Here is a 17,660-nt window from a genome sequence, read left to right on the forward strand (position 1 = left end):
AGGAGAGGGGAGATCTGCCTGCACACATGTCCTGGCAAAGCAGTGGAACAAGTTGTGGGTGAGTACATGCCAGCAAAGTGGCAGGGGAAGGCTGTGATGGGGGGGAGAGTGCAGGTGGGCTGGTACATTTCAGTGGAAGCTGGTCTGCTATAGTTCCTTGATGGTCAGGCACAGTCTGACAGTGAAGGAGCTATGATAAGGGCCCCCAGGAAGCACCCTGGTTGGGCATCCAAGGCTGTGGTGCAAGCAGGCATGGCCAGACTAGGGCTACTGGAAATGACAGTAGACAGGAAGTTGCTCAGATCAGACTAGTCCTGTCCTATGAGCAAGACAGCCCTGCTCTGCCCAAGTCTAATAGTTCCCCAAAGGCTAAATTATTCTAGAGGATCACTGTAGGCCTTGGAGTGTGGGGATCCCAAGTTGTGCTCAACTGTGGCAGTTCCCATGCCAAACCCTCGGGGCTCTACACAGCCTGGAGTCCTGCCCCTTCCTCCTAAGCGGCTCTCCCTGCCATCATTAGCTTATTTAATCCCCACAATGTGATTCTCTCAGTTAAATAGAATTGTTATCTCCATTTTACATGTAATTAAACTGAGCTACAGAGCAATTAAGGAAATTGCCCATGGTCTCAGGTAGTAAGTGCCAGTTCTGAAATTTGAACTAGGAAGACCTTAGAATTTGTGCTCTTTTGGGGTTGCTCTTCTTGAGGAGTATCTTTGTGGTGTTCTTTGTATTTCCTGAATTTGAATGTTGGCCTGTCTTGCTAGGTTGGGGAAGTTCTCCTGGATAACATCCTGAAGTGTGTTTTCCAACTTGGTTCCATTCTCCCCGTCGCTTTCAGGTACACCAATCAAATGTAGGTTTGGTCTTTTCACATAGTCCCATATTTCTTGGAGGCTTTGTTCGTTCCTTTTCATTCTTTTTTCTCTAATCTTGTGTTCGTACTTTATTTTATTAAGTTGATCTTCAAACTCTGATATCCTTTCTTCTGCTTGATGGATTGGGCTGTTGGTACTTGTGTATGCTTCACAAAGTTCTCGTGCTGTGTTTTTCAGCTCCATCAGGTCATTTATATTCTTCTCTAAACTGGTTATTCTAGTTAACAGTTCCTCTAACCTTTTATCAAGGTTCTTAGCTTCCTTGCATTGTGTTAGAACATGCTCCTTTAGCTCAGAGGAGTTTGTTATTATCCACCTTCTGAAGCCTACTTCTGTCAATTGGTCAAACTCATTCTCCATCCAGTTTTGTTCCCTTGCCGGCGAGGAGTTGTGATCCTTTGGAGGAGAAGAGGCATTCTGGTTTTTGAAATTTTCAGCATTTTTGCACTGATTTTTTCTCATCTTCGTGGATTTATGTACCTTTGGTTTTTGCCATTGGTGACCTTTGGATGGAGTTTTTGTGTGGACGTCCTTTTTGTTGATTTTGGTGCTATTGCTTTCTGTTTGTTAGTTTTCCTTCTAACAGTTAGGCCCCTCTTCTGCAGGTCTGCTGGAGTTTGCTGGGGGTCCACTCCAGACCCTGTTTGCCTGGGTATCACCAGCGGAGGCTGCAGAACAGCAAAATTGCTGCCTGCTCCTTCCTCTGGCAGCTTTGTCCCAGAGGGGCACCCGCCAGAAGCCAGCCTAAGCCCTCCCGCATGAGGTGTCTGTTGACCCCTGCTGGGAGGTGTCTTCCAGTCAGCAGGCACGAGGGTCAGAGACCCACTTGAGGAGGCAGTCTGTCCCTTAGCAGAGCTTGAGCACTGTGCTGAGAGATCTGCTGCTCTCTTCAGAGCCGGCAGGCAGGAAAGTTTAAGTCTGCTGAAGCTGTGCCCACAGCTGCCTCTTTCCCCAGGTGCTCTGTCCCAGGGAGATGGGAATTTTATCTATAAGCCCCTGACTGGGGCTGCTGCATTTCCTTCAGAGATGCTCGGCCCGGAGAGGAAGAATCTAGAGAGGCAGTCCAGCTACAGCAGCTTTGCAGTGCTGCTGTGAGCTCTGCCCAGTCTAAACTTTCTGGAGGCTTATTTTACACTGTGAGGGGAAAACAGCCTCCTCAAGCCTCAGTAATGGCAGACGCCCCTCCCCCTACTAAGATCCAGTGTCCCAGGTCGACTTCATACTGCTGTGCTGGCAGTGAGAATTTCAAGCCAATGGATCTTAGCTTGCTGGGCTCTGTGGGGGTGGGATCCGCTGAGTGAGACCACTTGGCTCCCTGGCGTCAGCCCCTTTCCAGGGGAGTAAACCCTTCTGTCTCACTGGCATTCCAGGTACCACTGGGGTATGAAAAAAACTCCTGCAGCTAGCTTGGCGTCTGCCCAAATGGCCACCCAGTTTTGTGCTTGAAACCTAGGGCTCTGGTGGCATAGGCACCTGAGGGAATCTCCTGGTCTGTGGGTTGTGAATACCATGGGGAAAGTGTAGTGTCTGGGCTGGAATGCACCATCCCTCACGGCAAGGTCCATCACGGCTTCCCTTGGCTAGGGGAGGGAGTTTCCCGACCACTTGTGCTTCCCGGGTGAGGTGACACCCCACCCTGCTTCGGCTTGCCTTCTGTGGGCTGCACCCACTGTCTAACCAGTCCCAGTGAGATGAACTGGGTACCTCAGTTGGGAATGCAGAAATCACCCACCTTCTCCATTGATCTCGCTGGGAGCTACAGACCAGAGCTGTTCCTATTCGGCCATCTTGCCTGGGAATTCAAATTTGTGCTCTTTTAACCACCATGATATATGATACCTTTTTACATTGAGGAAGGCCACATGGTAAGGAATGTTAATATGGGAAGCTAGCAGGAGCTCACTGGTCTTTGAAGGCATTGTCAACCTATTAAGACAGATCTGGAATACCTATCCTTGGGATTTTAATTGCATAAGATAAACTCTTACCTACCTAATCCACTGAAGCAGGACTTTTTGTTATTTACATTCAAATGTAATCTTGATGGACCCTGATTAAGCTGATGGCACTTCCATAACCAGTTCTCTTCTTTTTATAAATTAATGTGCCTAACAGAGTGTTGGCATTCAAGAGTATTAAAAATATCTGATATTAGGTGCTTTCCGGGCATCATGCACTATGTTACTCCCCATACATATGTTGTTATCTCCCTATATGGCCACTGCAAAACTAAGAGGGAGCTAGGCAGTATATAGTTTTTAAGATTTAGAAAACTTCCATTCCATGACAGTCAACCTGATCCAAGGCAAAGTTTTCTTGTGATGGTAATTGATTTCTTTCATTCAGTATCCTGTGCCTTTGAATCTCAGGGGCTTCTGCCTTTCCGAAGGAAGAACATCTAAGTTATTGTTTCCATTAAGTAATATTTTCCTTTCTCCAAAGGAAATGATGAATCTAAACAGATAAAACAGCTCACTCCAAATGTACCTGATACCACATGAGTTCTCAATGTATTTGAATTATAGCAATGTGTTAATTACCGATAGCTAAATCAGAAGCTACATCTCTAGGGATGTATGTATTTCAAAAAACTTCTGTGGTAATGATAATTCTTCCTTCTGAAAGCTGAATGAATGATGCTGACAAGTATTCCAGAATGTCAGAAAACATGTGGTGTGGGCAATTTGGTTAGGAACCACAAATGATTTTCTACTGTCTATATGTAAATTTATCTCTAATCATAGAGTGTTTGCTTCATTGTTAAATTTTCTATTGTTTTCCAAATATTGGCATATTTTTTCATATATTTTATTTGCCTATTAACATTGAAAAATAAGGCAGGCATTTTCTATTTTAATCAAACCCTATAGGTCAATACTCATTTGATAATATCTCACTTAGCATTTTTCTGTTTTTGGAGTTTAATTTTAATAGTTTATTTAATGCAATCACATTTTTACCTTAACTCTTATTTTGGATATTAACAAAAAGAAATACAATTAAAATGTGGAAAATGTCTTATTCTCTCTCTACATTTTCTGTAGGCACTGTTGAAGCATATTCCTCACTGGAATGTGAAGTAACTTGGCAGCAGGGCTTCAGTTCTCCAGAAGAAGGAGAATTTATTCTTCATGTCTTTCAAGGAAACGTGTTGAAGCTAAAATGTGTTGCACATGTAATTATTTTCCTTGAACATGGTTTTTGTTTTGAGGGCTATGAATTGGTTGGGTATACACTGGTGTATATAGTTACCTATATCTAGAATTAACTGTAAAACCCAAGACTTTCATGCAACAGTACTAGTTTTTTTGTTAGAGCCTCTATAAATATGTAATATCATCATGGGAGCCATTGAAATGAAATTATTTTATTAAGAGACACAAAAAGTATTTTCAGAGAATATACTTGATGGATTAAAAATGTGAGTAGAGGGAAAGCTGTAATATGCAATTTTAACCTTTTTCTGATATAGTCCAGAGGGCCTTAAATTCATGACTCAATCACCAAGCATGATTTTACATGTGTACCAAATTTCCCACTCAATGTTCTTAGAAATATTAAAGAAGCCAAATGCTCTTTTACTAAACCCCATCTATATTTCTAGGACATGATGATACTCTTACATATTTCAGCTGTGGAGGAGTTTTTAGCCTCAAGAGATGAGAAATTCATCTACTTTTAGTGATGGCAAGTGACAGAACTCAGTATGGTTTTTCTTCTAAGCCTAAAATAAGCTGGGTCCTACTGCTTTTCATTATGTGTAAATTAGTTTTATTTTTTAAAAACTTTCTATTGAAGTATAACATGCATATGTATATGTGTATGTGGAGAAACATGAAGTGATTAAATAAAATATTCATTTGTTTGTCATTCATATATGAAGGCCTGATTGGTCTGTTTACTCTTCTGTTAGTTTTGTTTGAAAATTTATTATTCCAATTGCCTGGATAATATTCTTCAAATAAATGTAATTATAGAGTATATTAAAACCTATGACAATAACAAATAATATTTCATACGTGAAGACAATAGGGTCTGATATAAAGAACACATAATGAGAAGTTGGAAAACTTGGATTCTAGTTCCCCTTTGGCTACTGCTTGCTTTCCTGAAAAATCGAAGAGGTGGATGATACCAACATTTCCAAAAATCAGTCTATGTTGCACTAGTTCTGTGAGGTGCTTTGTGTGAGATGAGGAGGGGGAGTCCTGACCTTAAGTAATTCTGTGAATCCCCATTTTTCGATAAGCAAAGTGCTCATTATCAGTATGTTAAGCCCCATGAGTAGACTTCTAGTAGAAACATGCCTGAATAATTTCATTTGACACCTTCTTTTCCATACTTAGGTGAGCCTTCAACTCTTTCCTTTTGCACTGCACATGGTAACACCTTGTACATAGTTGTTTAGATACTGTCTAAGATCCCTTTCAGTGATTAATCTACACAATTCTTAGTCATGGGTCTACTTTCTTAATAGAATTATCTTATTCCTCTTGCCTTACCTAGTTTGGGAGTATATTTTAAATATTCCATTCATTTTCCTTTCTCTTAAGCACTCCACAAAATCTGGTAACACTTTTTATTTTAAAAGTCACTATGAAGCTGAAAAAAATTGTGTCATGGCTTAAAGTGAAAAATGTATTTTTTATAGCTTCATTACCTTCTCTTCTTTCCCCATGAGGAGAATTGACTTTACTTCCTTGTTCATAGTTAGGAGTTTTTTCAGCTGTAAAGAGACCACACAAGATTGACACATTAAAAACTGCATATGTTTGTTGAAATATATTTATACATGTTTTGTGGAGCTGGTGAATGTTATGTAATCATTGTATGACTTAGACAAAATACTTAATCACCCGAAATTTTGGTTTCTTCCACTGTAAAATGTGATAGTACCATCCATTCATTCATTTAACATTTATTTATTGAGCCCCTACACTGTACTAGGCCCCATATAGGCTCTGTGTATTTAAAGATGGATAACATAAGCATAGTCTAGCTTCCCTCTGAGCACTTTCTGGACTAGTAGACCATAGTGGAAATGTAAGTAAAAATTAATCATATATCTGGTTAATACTGGGTACACAATAATATTATTATTACTATTATCCCCATTATTTATGATTACCACCAGTATCTAGATATTTTACCTAAAAATATCTAAATATCTAAATTCTAAATATCTAAATATTTAGTTACTATTACAGCCAAAATATCTAAATAAAATATCTCCTGTGATGTTATTACCCCATCTTAACTAGATTATCACAGATTTAGTTTAAATTTTGGAAAATAAAATTATTATACCTTGGGTACTTTTTCATCAAAACTAGCATATAAAGTCCTGATTTGTGATTTATTTTGCATGTTAGAACATACTGAATAAAGAATATAGGAGTATTATAATTTTTATTTTCTTTTAGTATTTATATCTTTGGTTAATATATATTTAAAATTAGAATACTTTATTTTTGTGACCAAAACAATTAAACAAAGTATTTTATTTACCATTAATTCAATTGTGTTTTTTCTTTCCTCCTCTCATTATTAGCTTGGTCGCACCAAGGTTTTACTTTTGCAGCCAAGGATACTCTTTAGTAATTGCCCTCAAGGTTTAACAACTTGGAGGAAAGCCATTCTTCAAAATGTAGGACAAAACCATGCTTATTTCAAGGTAACATAGGATGTTGGTAATTTCTTATTTGGATCAGATGACATGGTCATAATGCTGTGAAGTTAATACTTTATTCTTCACTTTTGCTAATTTTTAGATACTTCACATGAAATTTACCTGAGTATAGTTCATCTAGTTTGTCCTCTTAATTTCTTGTAAGAACAATTTTTCTCACTACCTTCCTTAGCCTCTCTGTTTCTTCTCTTTTCCCTTTTATTCTTTCTGTTATTTGGTTTTATTGAAAAAATAGATGTTTATGTTTTAAAATATACATTATTAATTAATGTTACACTCCATATTTAGTTATATGATTTTCCTTTTCATTTCAGTCTGTAATCAGGGCCATGATGGTAGCACCTGGGAGCTAGATCAAGGCCATTCTGGAGAGAGTATGTTTATGGTTGTTGCTCCTGATTTAAATGGAAAGAGGAGCAAGGTGGTGATTTTTTTTTTTTAATTGAAAAATGTAGTAAGACCGGCTTCCCCTCCCAGTAATGGTAATAGAGTTTAGCATTTGAGATTTTCCATTCAAGCTTTACATTAATGTGTTTTTTTCTGCCCAAATTAAGTCTTTAGCAAAACTGAAAAATGAGGATGATCTTTTCTACTCTGCTTCTTTAGAATTAATTCTTACCTACATAGTCTATTTGTTCCTTTAGTCCCAAAAACCTCTTGGCCATTTTTCCTTTAAATTATGCTAGCTTAAAGCATGGTAAATAGGTTTAAATTGGCCTATGAAAATCCATAGAATAAATAATTGATAAGTTACTTAGAAGTTTTCTGAAGATCAAAATGATATCTTAGACATTAGGCTTTCTGTCAAGGAAATAAACAAGAGATTACTTCATCATCCTACCTCCTCACTAACATTATTTTGAGTTTTTAGGATCAGGGAAAGACAGACTCTCAAAAGTAGTATCTAGAATGTTGTCATCTTCTCGAACAGAAGTATCATCTTTATAAATTTTGCTGTCTTGAAAGCACTCCAGATAATAAACTTCAGCATCCTATTTGAATTGGAAGTTGTCACTACCAAAGGTTCTGTTTTCTTGGATAGGGTTGCAGTTTCTTGTTTTAGTCCAAACTATTTGTACCTTTGGTATTTTCAAACACTATTACAAAATCATTTTATGTCCTGTGCCTGGAGATCTTCTCTCTAGGTAGTGGCATGGAAGCTTTCCTATGAAAGCTTTGAAACTATAATTTTAAAGAATAATGTATCATTTCTGCAAATTTTCAATTACAGGTTTGTAGTCAGAGTCTTTTGCCTATCATTAATATTATTCCATCGCAAGGAATAGTTCCATTTGGGGGAATAACTGTTCTCAATATCTCCTGTAAACCCACTGTGGCAGAAAAGTTTGATACAAGAGCAAAGGTATGTCCATACATATGAGTTTTTGCACCTTACATATGTCTATGTGGGTTTGTTGGTTGTTTAACTTATCTATAATGGTAGGTATAATGCTACAAAATGGAGTACACATGTTTATTATTAGAAAACTTGTTTTAATTCTTTCTTCTATTGGGAATGGGATTTAAAGTTATGACATTAAAGAGCAATTTTCAAAAAGTATATTATTTTTCTAGAAATTAAGTTAGCTTTAAAGAAGTAGAGTTTTTGGAGATTTAAAAAAGCACTTAGCTTTATCATCTAATGAAAAATTGGATAGCAGAACTTGGAGAGGATTTGCAGAAAATATTTTTGATGAAGTTGGTAATGGAAATTTCTACTAAGTTGAAATGGATACCTTCCATCAATATGAGGCACTTTCTTATGAAATTGAAATGATAGTTGTCATTTCTGAGTTTTGATGAACCTAGATAGCCACAGAGAAGAGGGTTGCTTTTTTCAAAGCATTAGTTAGGTAGATTAGGAAAAAAAAATCAATTTTGCAATGCTAATTCTAAATAGTCTTAATAATATGAATTATATGTAATTTCTATATGATTTTAACATCTATATTTTAGAGCACACATAAAATGTTTTACTGCTTTATGTTCTCGGAATTATGTAAATGAAAAATATTACCCTGGGCCAGGTGTGGTGGCTCACGCCTGTAATCCCAGCACTTTGGGAGGCTGAGGCAGGCGGATCACAAGGTCAGGAGATCGAGACCATCTTGGCTAACATGGTGAAACCCCATCTCTACTAAAAATACAAAAAATTAGCCGGGCGTGGTGGTGGGCACCTGTAGTCCCAGCTACTCGGGAGGCTGAGGCAGGAGAATGGCATGAACCTGGGAGGCGGAGCTTGCAGTGAGCTGAGATCACATCACTGCACTCCAGCCTGGGCAACAGAGCGAGACTCCGTCTCAAAAAAAAAAAAAAAAGAAAGAAAGAAAAATATTACCCTGATATTAGGCACTTCTCTAAGTGATAAATAAAATATGTAAGACAGGTATGTGTAAAATTTAATTGTAAAACTCAAAGACTAGAGTGTTCTTGGTCAATCTTATGATCAACTGTTTGTATTTACTCACATTAAAAATAATACATACACTGTTATCAGATCAAAATGAATAACTTTAAGTATATCTTACATGTTATCCCTGAATAGACCATAACAATACATGAGTAAATAATAGGTAACTTAATATAATAAAAACTGATTTCCCCAACCCTTGAACAAATCACTTAAGAATGATATCTTATTTTCATAAATAAATGTGTTGAAAATGTTTATAAATTATATATTATGATATGTTATCTGAGACTTGGGTAGAATACTTTTAAACACAATATCTGGGAAAAATAAAAAAAATGGCCACCAAAAATGTAGGTTTTACTAAACTTAATTCTCACTATATTTTAGAGGATTATGCTGGGTTTTTTTTCTAATCTTACCTTTATTAACATTATAGTATAATGAGACTCATTTATTCATTCATTCAACATTCACATTATGCACTAATCTCTTGTAAATGTTAAGGATGCAATGATGAACAAGATAACCAGGGTCTTTGATGTCAAAGAGCCTACAATCTGGTGGGTAATATAAACAACTCAATAAATAATTAGAATACACTATCATAAGTATTGTGATGAAGAAATGTTGCAGGCTAAGGAAGTACACAGGAGAGATACACAACCCAGTCTTAAATTATCAGAGACAGCTCCCTAGGGGAAGGTATATCTAAAAGACACCTGAAGTTAAGAATAAGTTAAGAATAAGCCAGATTAAAAGGATGGTAGTGGGGTGTAAGGGGAGAGGAGGAAAGGTTATTCAAGGCTAGCATGTGTTAAGGCTTGTGTGAGAGAGAGAGCTGCAATGCAGACATAAGAAACTTAAAGATTAACATGACTAGCTTATACTACCAAATGGATGATAGTGGGAAAAAATGTACTTATATGACCCGTGTAAGTTTTAGATCATACAGGGCCTTATCAACATTAAGAAATCCAGGCTTCATTTTAAGAGGTAGGAGTTTTAACTACGGGGATTTCACAATGAGATTTGCATTTTTTAGAGATCACTTTGGTGGTAGAGCAGTAAGCTGGGACCAGAAAGATGGAATGCAGAGTTATTAGTCTGGTGAAGAGGTCCAGGCAAGAGAAACTGGTGAGAAACTGATAAATACATGGGGATTGGTGATTGAAAAGGGGTCCCATGTAAATAAAATGGGTATGTCAAGAGTGAGGCAGATGGTGGCAACATTTAGAGAGAAAGAGATCAGAGTGTGAGTAACACCCTGTTAGAGGAAAATGTTTGCTTGAATTGGAGGCATCTTTTGATTGTAGAGATGTCTAGTAAAGAGGCAGCCACATATATATACTGGTCTGAAGGCTAACGATTCATCATAGAGATGAAAGAGAATGTTTCTACTGTCGCTCTATGGGTCCAGATGTGTGTAAGTGAACCAAATATATAATTGAGAAGTTGGAATGATAAAAGTTGAAAGAAATTGAATAAAGGAAAATATAGAGGAGAAAGGTGAATTGGGGTTGATTGGGAGAATATTACATACACATCACAGGCTTGAAAGTCTCTTCGATATGTGACATCCAGGAACTGTTCTCTCTGAAAATGAGTGAGAACGCAAGGGAGGGAGGGAGTTGTAAAAATGAGACAGATGAATGAATTTATGGTTTCAGAGGTTGTGCATTTATGAGGAGTGATGTTGTCCAGGGTGTAGTTTAAGTCTCTAGAGATGAAAATGTCAAGAGACCAGTGGTCTAGGGTGGTGAATAAGCTATGACAGCCAGGAGTTTTGGATGAATAAGGAATGATAGGGAGGTGAGTAAAAGGCAGCCATAGGGAGTTGGGACTTGTGTATGGGGTTTATTAATGAAGAACACATCAATTTGTAATTTTCTCTGAAGCATTAAGTTATGCTTCTTTTGATTTTAGTCAAATATGTTTTTTATGTATTATATACCCTGAATAAAATGTGGCAATCATATAGCATTATGAGTATAGCTACTTTAATAAGGCTATCTAGCTGGCATATTGATTTCCCCAGTAATTCTGAAAAATGGTATTTTGTGGTTTCTTTGCATATAAACAGTATCAGTGATTGTGGAAGAGTGAAATACACTCGCTTTGCTTTCTTAGATATAATATACATTTAAATTTAAATCTAGACCTTGACTCTTTCCTGTGCTTATACAGACAGGGTTTCCAAGGAATTATAGGTTTACACTTCTGAGACTTTGCTTGAGCAACTATATGCTCAGATACTCTATAGTTCTTATTTTGTAGGAATTATACAACTAAATTCTTAATTTGCTATTTTAATTTTCTTGAAAGCAATAAAATGTTCAGGCAGCCCTTAGTTTAGCTGCTGCTGCTTTCAAGTTTGTGATCTCATGAAAAAGACAAAATACTTGGCCTCTGCAAGAGTCAGTTTCCTCAGTTTAAAATTAGGAGTATTAACAGTCGTTATCTAATAGAATACTGAGCACTAAAAAGGATTTCACTGTACTTGACCCATATACACAGCAATTTTTAGTTAGTCTCATTACTATTATGGTTGTTGTGCATATTTGTATCTTTCTAGGGGAAGATATATACTGCAACCATTCTCCTGTTGTTTTTTAAAAATTTTGAATAATGCTTTGAAATTAGATAAATAAAAATTGTACTGCAAGGAGTGGCAATAAAGTTTAGTCAAATAGGTAGAGCTCTGCGTTCAAATTCACAAACCATCAGCTAATCACATTTATGGTGGTTCTAAGGGGTCAAACACTCACTTTTCTTAGGAGTATCAATTCTGCAAAACAAGAAATGTGATGACAATTACCAGAAAAAATCTTGTGCATTTATAATATGTTACTATTATTTAAATGAAAAAAGTTATATAAGTGCCGGGTAATACTTCAGCAACTTATGATTATATTTTAATGTGGTTTCTACAAAGTTTTTATTTCTCCTAAATAAGGTTTCTATTCGTCATGCGAATGTTATAGACCTTAGGATTGGTGGATCTGCTGAAATTGCTGATGTAGAAATCAATCCTGTGAGTATGTTACTTATTTGTGTGATGAAACTCTGAGTGTGGTGATTTTTGTTTGTTATGTGTTTCTAGTTAGCCCATTTATGTTAAAAATATTTTCCAATGTATAATTTTTAAAAATTACTATATACAAAGTTAAAAATTAATAAAAATTAATATATGTCATATAAATATAAGTGTTGAAACAGAATATTGAATGAAGGTTTAAGAATTTACCACTGAATGTAAGGATCAGAACACTACCAGTACCATTAAAATCATCTTCATTATGGTCCTGTCCCTTATAAGAGATAACCACTTGCCTAAAATGACACCACATAAATATGAATATGAATGCTTTCATTGTTGATTATTTAGTTTGTTTGTTTTTGAGCTTTATAACAAAGATGTACTATTTGTAGCCTTTGGTGAGTTACTTTTACTTAAATATTGTGTTTTCAACATTCACCTAAATTGGGTGTAATGGTATGTTAATCATTGTCATACTGCATAATAGTTATTTGTGTAGACATACTATAATTTACATGATCATTCAGTTGTTCATCCCAATAGGTATTTCTGGGTTTTTTTTAAACACAAAAACTGTAGCTGTGAACATTTATATGCTTATCTTCTGAGGTACACATACAAGAGGTTCTCTAGGAATGGAGTTATTGAGACATAGAGTTATGAGTGTGTTTAACTTCACAAGACTATTCCTAAAATGTCCTCTCTAATTTCCATTGCTTCAAATTCTATTATTCTACAAGTTATATTGTCAGATTTAAATTTTGCCAATCTATTGAGTATAAAATGATACCTCACTGTGGTATTGATTTTCATTTTCTGAACTAGAATCACATTTATTTTTGCATTATTGTATGTACCCTGAAAAAATTTTGTTCTATAATTGATAGAGTGCACACACACAGACAAACACATACACCACTTTTTTGTTGTTGTTCTTGCCAGCGCTTTAGTGTTTAGATCTGGACTTACCTATTCAAAGAAACTTTCCTTGATTCTTCAAAGTAGGGCCCCCTCATTGTGACATTTATAAGGTATTACAGAAATCTTATACCCTGGGAACATCACCATCAGAGCAGTTGTCATATTATTTTGGGGCTATTTGTACTTTTGTTTTTTCTCCCACTAGTACTGTTAACATCTACCACCATACTGGTGTGGAGCTAAATTGAGCAGAAATTGATGATAAAGAGGTCAGCTTGCTGCCTCAGGTAGGGGGCTCACTGCTAGTCTGCATTTAAATGGCATCACCAAAATTCCAGTGTATGGCTTTAACTTATACTTTTATAACCTTTCTTTATTCAGTGGTGAAGGCATAAGTCCAGGTAGACTGACAAATACTAAGTTAGCTTGTCCAAGGCTGTGGTGATTCCTGGAGGTTAAACTCTGTAGTATCCACAGTGTTTTTTGCATTACTATGGCATCCTTCCTTGAAAAATATTAGATAATATTGAGTCTTTTATCTCTTTCTTTTCTCATCCTAAAGTCATTTTGGGCATGCTTTGCATGTTATGGTACAACTGAATAATTTATAGGACTTTAATATATTTTATCAATATTCCCTTATTTTATAGCATTTTAGACATAGCTGACTTTAAAAAATAATATTCACACATCACTAGATATTTTTAGCTATACATTTATTAACTATACAGTAATGGCTAAGGCATTGACTATGTGTCTTAATAACAATTAGGACATTTTACTCAAATGAGCACATATACAATGCTCATTTGCATATATGCTCATTTGAATGGGATAACAAGAGTGATTATTTTTACATATACAAAACATCAAACTTTCATTTTCCATTTTGGATTTTACAAATTTTACATATACAACTGCGTTGACATTTTAAATGAAACAAATAGTAGCCAGTCTACTTTCATACGGAATTCTCCTCAATATTAGGATGCTGTTGTCTCGATCTCCTTTAAATGTTGTATGTAATTCTATCACTAAGAAACTCCATGGTATTTTAGTAACTCTACTACAAGGAGGAATTCTAAAGAGTTTTGTGATATAAGCACATGCCTTGTGTGTGAGCTACAGCTCAGATACACTTAATAAACATTCCTTGTTTATTTAAGGTAGATGTTGGATAGGTGCTAGGGATACAAAAATGAATCACGCTAAGGTCCAGTAGAAGAGACAGATAAGTAAATAAATACATAAATAAGTTACGTGATATCATAATATAAGTAAATAAAAGAAACAGAGTTGGTCCTGAGCACAGCATGATTAATTGTGGTTTATCCGTCTGGGGTTTGAAGGATGTGTAATATTTTATTAGGCAATTGCAAGTTACAGAAAGGCTTTCCTGATAGAAGGGGCACCAAAAGGGTGAAGACACAGAAGGGTGAAGCATCAGGTGTTGGTTGGAAATACCAAGTCATACAGCTTGCTGAAATATTAAGTTATCACTTAATAGAGTGGAGCTAGTTGAAGCTGGAACATGAGGCAGCAGAAGACCATGGTGAACTTTATGAGCCCTGCTAATGAGCTTGGACATGGTCCTGTAGATCGTGAGAAACCATCAAATTTTAAAACAAGAAGTGATATGATCAAATTCTTAATTAGTTTAAATATGGCTTCATTATGAAGGGGAGAGTTTGAGAAAAGTAAAAGCTAGAAACTAAATGAAAAGTGATGATTTACTAATTTCATACAGTTACAATATGGACAAGAGGTGAAGAAAGGGGAAGAATTAATAGGATTTATTAACTTATTACATGTAGGAGGCATAGAGGAGGTGGGGGAGAGGAAGGAAAATGTGACAAATTTTTATAGGGTTCTGCTTTGTAGTTAATAATTTCCTTGATAAATGTAATATTGCAAGTTTTAGTTTACATTTTCATAAACTATTATTCTGTTTTCTAATTATTTTTATTTTTTAAATTTTAGGATGTATTTAATTTCAGTGGCGCCTATATTGGTGGTACCCAGATTATTCCATTTGTAATAAAAAACAAAGGTATAACACGTGCCAGAGTGGAGTTTAATCTAAAAGACTTTCCGGATTTTTCAATGGATCTTAAAGACAAATCAGGTATATATTTTGTATATAATGGTATTATTGTAAAAGGAAAACAGTTTTAAATTGCCCTGTGGTATAATTTCTAAAACTAATTCAATCAAGGGAAGTTCTTCTTAAATGTTTTTAATGACCACTGCATGTTTTTCTTACACTCTGTAACTCATCATGGTTTTATTTGTAGAAATACATCATTATTAATATCAAAACACTTTGGTAATACATGAAACGTAACCGTTCTTATTAGTGTGTTAAATATGCTAAGTATGTTATATATAAGTATATGCCTTAAATGAACATAAAATTATGAATCGCTTGTTTTAATTGCTCAATAATTTTAGATAAATGTCTTTGGGGAGCTATCTCTATATGTTTACTCATGTATTAGATATCTTGATGTTAAATTAGATTTAAAGAAAATACGCATTTTTGTAAGTTTACTCCATAGGTTGTTAAAATAAGACCTATGAGCCAAATATGAGCCATCACCTGTTTTTATAAATAAGGTTTTATTAGAACACGCACAGACCCATTTGTTTGTATAATGCTTATGGCTGCTTTTATGCTATACTGGCAGAGTTGAAAAGCTGTGATAGGAACTATATGTCTCACAAAGCTTAAAATATTTACTATCTGGATTCTTACAGAAGGTTTCCTAATCATTGGTTTAGTCATTTATTATTCATTAAATATTTGTTGAATCCCAATTACAGGCAAGATAGTAGCGTTTGAGTCCATAAAAATAAGTAAGACATCTTACATATCCTCAAAAAGTGAAAAGTAAGTATATCAGTGAGGTAATGGATATGCATTTGTATTACTTACGGACTCTTTGAGACATCAAAGGAGATCTGACTCTTCCCTGATCAATTTTCACTGGAAAGGGGGTCTCCTAGCTGTTCTGGGACCTAAGATTTAGTTAATTACTTGACCTTGCCCTTTATTCCTATTTATATTCATCTGAGTATGACTATAACATGCTTCTTGAACTTTGGAGTTATTTTTTAATGAGTTTACTGTCACTGTTTTGCCAATTGAATGTATATTTGTTCCATGTATAGATATCAATTTTGCTAATTAGAATCTTGGTATTTAGAACAATTCTTTACTGAGCATCTTCACATAGCCCTGCACAAATATTTTAGAAATTGATTTTTGATTGTTATGAATATATGTACTTTTTCACCTCTTACAGAAGAATTTAAAGATCCTGCAGTTCCTTATATATATTCTTTGGAATTAGAGGAAAATACATCTCTGGAATGTAGCATAACATTTTCTCCCAAACAAGTAAGTTCAGTTTTCTATTCCTCATATTACTGCAGTTATGGGTATTCCGAACCAATAACCTATTAAAGATCACCCAAGATCTATCTGTGGAGGGTTTTTCTTTCTGACTTGTAAGCATGCCTGGGTATACCTTAATTCAGTAAAACGATTGCTGGAGGGTTTGGCTCATGCTGCAGAGTGCCTCAAGAGGAGTGGAGGGCATGTACAGGGGACCTATGATTGTGTGGTCTTTGTTATACTATCTAGAAAATTCAAGCTATTACACATTTTGAAGGAGAGGAAAGTTATATTCCAGGCAGTTGGTGCTTTGTACTTATATTTGAGTGGTGTATGCTCTGTGAACCACTACCTGAAATTGTCAAAGACATATTGTGAAGATTTAAGAGGAGTTGCTATGATATTGGCTCCTTTTATATTGTACCCCTTGATGTTTAGTGATTTAAAAACAAGAGCAAACAAACAGACAAAAAACCTATTCTGAAATGTGCCCAGAAGGAAGGGAGACCACTGGTCAGGTTTCAGGAGCCAACTCTAGCAGGCTTTTGCTTCACAGATTCTCTAACAGAAGTGCCCAAGGAGAGAGCTTCTCTCTACGCATGATATGAAAGTGCATATAGCCCTGTAATCCCAGCACTTTGGGAGGCCGATGCCAGCGGATCACCTGAGGTCAGGAGTTTGAGACCAGCCTGACCAACATGGCAAAACCCCATCTCTACTAAAAGTACAAAAATTAGCGTGGTGGCAGGCGCCTGTAATCCCAGCTACTCAAGAGGCTGAGGCAGGAGAATCGCTTGAACCCGGGAGGCAGAGGTTGCAATGAGCCAAGATCGCGCCATTGCACTCCAGCCTGGGCAACAAGAGCGAGATTTCGTCTCAAAAAACCAACCAACCAACCAACAAACAAACAAACAAAAAACTGCATATTAGTGTATCCTTCCAAGCAAGAATCAAACTTCTATGTGGCAATCAGAGTATAAGATTCTTATGTCAAAACTTTTTTTTAATACACCAACATAACTAAATTGATTCTGCTCAATAGGTATAGATTAGAATTAAGAGAAAATAACTAATAACACAATAAAATTGTATTGAATGCTACTAAATGCTATCTTTAATAATCTAATTTTTGGTAATATTATTTTTACTGAGATTAAATTTTATTTCAGGAACAATGTAAGCTGTTATTTGGCTTTCAGATGGAAAAAATAAAGTTTGAGGATGAGTTTGAATATTAGAAAATGATAAAGATTAATTTTGCTATTTTGAAGTTCAGTACTTCAGTTGAGATAAGATAATGTTGAATAGAAAAACATATTTGTCTT

General features: G+C 35.7%; 1 protein-coding gene across 1 annotated transcript in view; it reads left to right on the top strand.

The window, feature by feature from the left end:
- Positions 1-17,660, top strand: part of CFAP47 (cilia and flagella associated protein 47) — a 467,323-nt gene that overhangs the window by 64,863 nt on the left and 384,800 nt on the right. The window contains exons 16-21 of the mRNA XM_003805971.5: positions 3,923-4,053; positions 6,430-6,552; positions 7,799-7,930; positions 11,934-12,011; positions 14,919-15,063; positions 16,244-16,338. Of these exons, the coding sequence (XP_003806019.4) occupies positions 3,923-4,053; positions 6,430-6,552; positions 7,799-7,930; positions 11,934-12,011; positions 14,919-15,063; positions 16,244-16,338 (704 nt within the window). The remainder of the gene's footprint in view (positions 1-3,922; positions 4,054-6,429; positions 6,553-7,798; positions 7,931-11,933; positions 12,012-14,918; positions 15,064-16,243; positions 16,339-17,660) is intronic.

The sequence above is a fragment of the Pan paniscus genome, chromosome X (genome assembly GCF_029289425.2).
Source record: "Pan paniscus chromosome X, NHGRI_mPanPan1-v2.0_pri, whole genome shotgun sequence".
NCBI classification, from domain to species: domain Eukaryota; kingdom Metazoa; phylum Chordata; class Mammalia; order Primates; family Hominidae; genus Pan; species Pan paniscus.